We start from the raw sequence: 2140 nt of genomic DNA on the forward strand, positions 1-2140 counted from the left end.
GGAGGGGGAGGAGGGGGAGGCGGGCAGGGAGGCCCCGGCCGCAGGAGCTCCATCGACAGCCAGAGCAGCTTGTCCCAGCTGGGTGGAAGCGTCCCAGCACCTGGCCTACTGCGGGACGTCGGCGATGGGAGCAGCACCTCCAGCGCGGGGAGTACAGATAGTCCCGATAACCCCCACCTCAAACCCCCTCCTCTCGGCTCCAATGCCAGCCCTGGATCCGGGTCCAGACCGGGAGATGTGTGTGAATCCACAGGCAGAAGGCACAGCTCCACCCCAGAGTACCACACCTTCCCCCAGTCCTGCCGCCCCCGTGGGGGGTCCCTCACCAACCTGGACCCTCGTGGCCTTCGGGGACACAGCCCAGAGAAACACAGCAGATCTCCCACCAGGCTACCATGTGACTCCCACCCCAAACCCTGCAGCTCTGACCTACTAGCCCAGAAACAGCTATTGATGTCAGGGCAGGCGTCACCAGGCTGCGGGAAGGGCTCAGCCAAGTCCAGCCCTGAGCTGAGTCAGAGACACAGGCCGGTCCATGTGGCGGGGGCAGGTTGTGGGAGTCCTGAGGCCAAGCAGGCAGCGATGGGGACGCCAGAGCACCTGAGGCAAGGGAGGGTGATTGTGGGTAGTCCAGAGTCTTTACGCCGCCACCATCACTATCAGCACAGTCCCGGGGTGGAGCACGGCAAGGGGAGGTACAGCGGTGGCTCCCCTGGGAGGGACGGGGGTCAGAGGAGGGCAACAGGAGAGGAGATGGCCCCCCACCACCAGAGTCTGTACAACGGTAGGCACAGGGTAACTTTTATCTTGTATTTCAATTCATAACCCAGAAAATGACAGTAGAATAGAACTGTAGAGGGATTGTAACGCTTTCATTTTATGTCTTTATGCCAAAAAAGATCAGATCAGATACTGCGCTCACATTTTAAATAGGTTCTTTAACAAAATGAACTTTAGTTTGGTTATTGTTTACAGTCCACAGCTCAAAGGAGTCAAGTGTTTCTGCACATTAATGGTGGGGTCGTTCTGGAGAACACTTTGGCTGTTCGGCAGCACAGACTGGGAGCACCTGGTGCTACTGGATGTGTGAGTGAATGCAGGATGGAGAGAGTAACTACAGGCTTTTAATGGGGGGGTGGGGTTGGCCCAGTGGGAGCACCCTAGAGTTGAGAAGACATGTACACACAAATACAGGCGGAGGTTTATAGTCCCAAGATGTAGAGCAAATGGTATAAAAATATCTTCCAGCAGCTATCACTCAGATTTACAAATTCTAGTAACATGTATTTTATCTTCTTCTTGATGCTGTTTATTATAGTGTTTTTGATTGTTTTCTCTTTGTAAGTCACTCAGCTTTGACATTATGATGTTTCCAACAATTTAATTGAGGACATTTTCTCTAACTTATCCCTTTTTGACTGGAGTCGTAATCAGGATGCACAGACTTGATTGGCTGAGTGGCATTGTATTGTCTGTGAGATTCCTGGGAACCAGTGCCGTAAAGGCTAGAAAAACTGCACCGGTTAAAACAGAAAAGCTCCATCAAACCTGAATAATCCTCAATAATTTAATGATTATAGATCCAGGTAGGGGTCGAATGGTTGGACAGGTTAACACACCACCTACTATACATATATATATATATATATACATATGTAACGCATACACTAATACATTTACAGTTTATATTCCAGTAAAAGTACAGGTTCTGTGCAAAGCTGACTGAAACTGCAGACAGCGTTGAGTCTCCCTCTCATTTCGTCACCTCGTTACGTCTGATGTATGCATGATCAGAATAATGAATACTGAAGTATAGATAACTGAATCTACTTAAATACAGTTGTTACGTCTGCCTGCTGATTACATCTCCCTTCCCAGGAAGCATTATACTGTATGTAGGAGCAACACATGACATTAAACAAACTCACTGAACAAAAAGCTCAAATGTGGAGCGCGGTTCATTCTCTGCATTGGAAATAATCATTTGTGAACTCGAGGTCCAATCACAAGCTTTTTGCCGGCGCTCAGGTGACCTTGGTTTCAGGACACACAAGGTCAAGTTCACCCATACAGAGAAGTCTCAAGAGCTCAACTAAGCTTAGACCCAGCTTAGGAGCCAGACCTACAATCACACACACAC

At 49.3% G+C, this 2140-nt stretch overlaps 1 protein-coding gene across 1 annotated transcript in view; it reads left to right on the plus strand.

Moving 5' to 3' along the window:
* The window catches only part of LOC118329532 (coiled-coil domain-containing protein 85A-like), a 16080-nt gene that overhangs the window by 179 nt on the left and 13761 nt on the right, over window positions 1-2140 (plus strand). The window contains exon 2 of the mRNA XM_035663751.1: window positions 5-784. Within this exon, the coding sequence (XP_035519644.1) occupies window positions 5-784 (780 nt within the window). The remainder of the gene's footprint in view (window positions 1-4; window positions 785-2140) is intronic.

Source organism: Morone saxatilis, unplaced genomic scaffold, assembly GCF_004916995.1.
Source record: "Morone saxatilis isolate NCDOM2014 unplaced genomic scaffold, NCSU_SB_2.0 Contig19, whole genome shotgun sequence".
Lineage (NCBI taxonomy): Eukaryota > Metazoa > Chordata > Actinopteri > Moronidae > Morone > Morone saxatilis.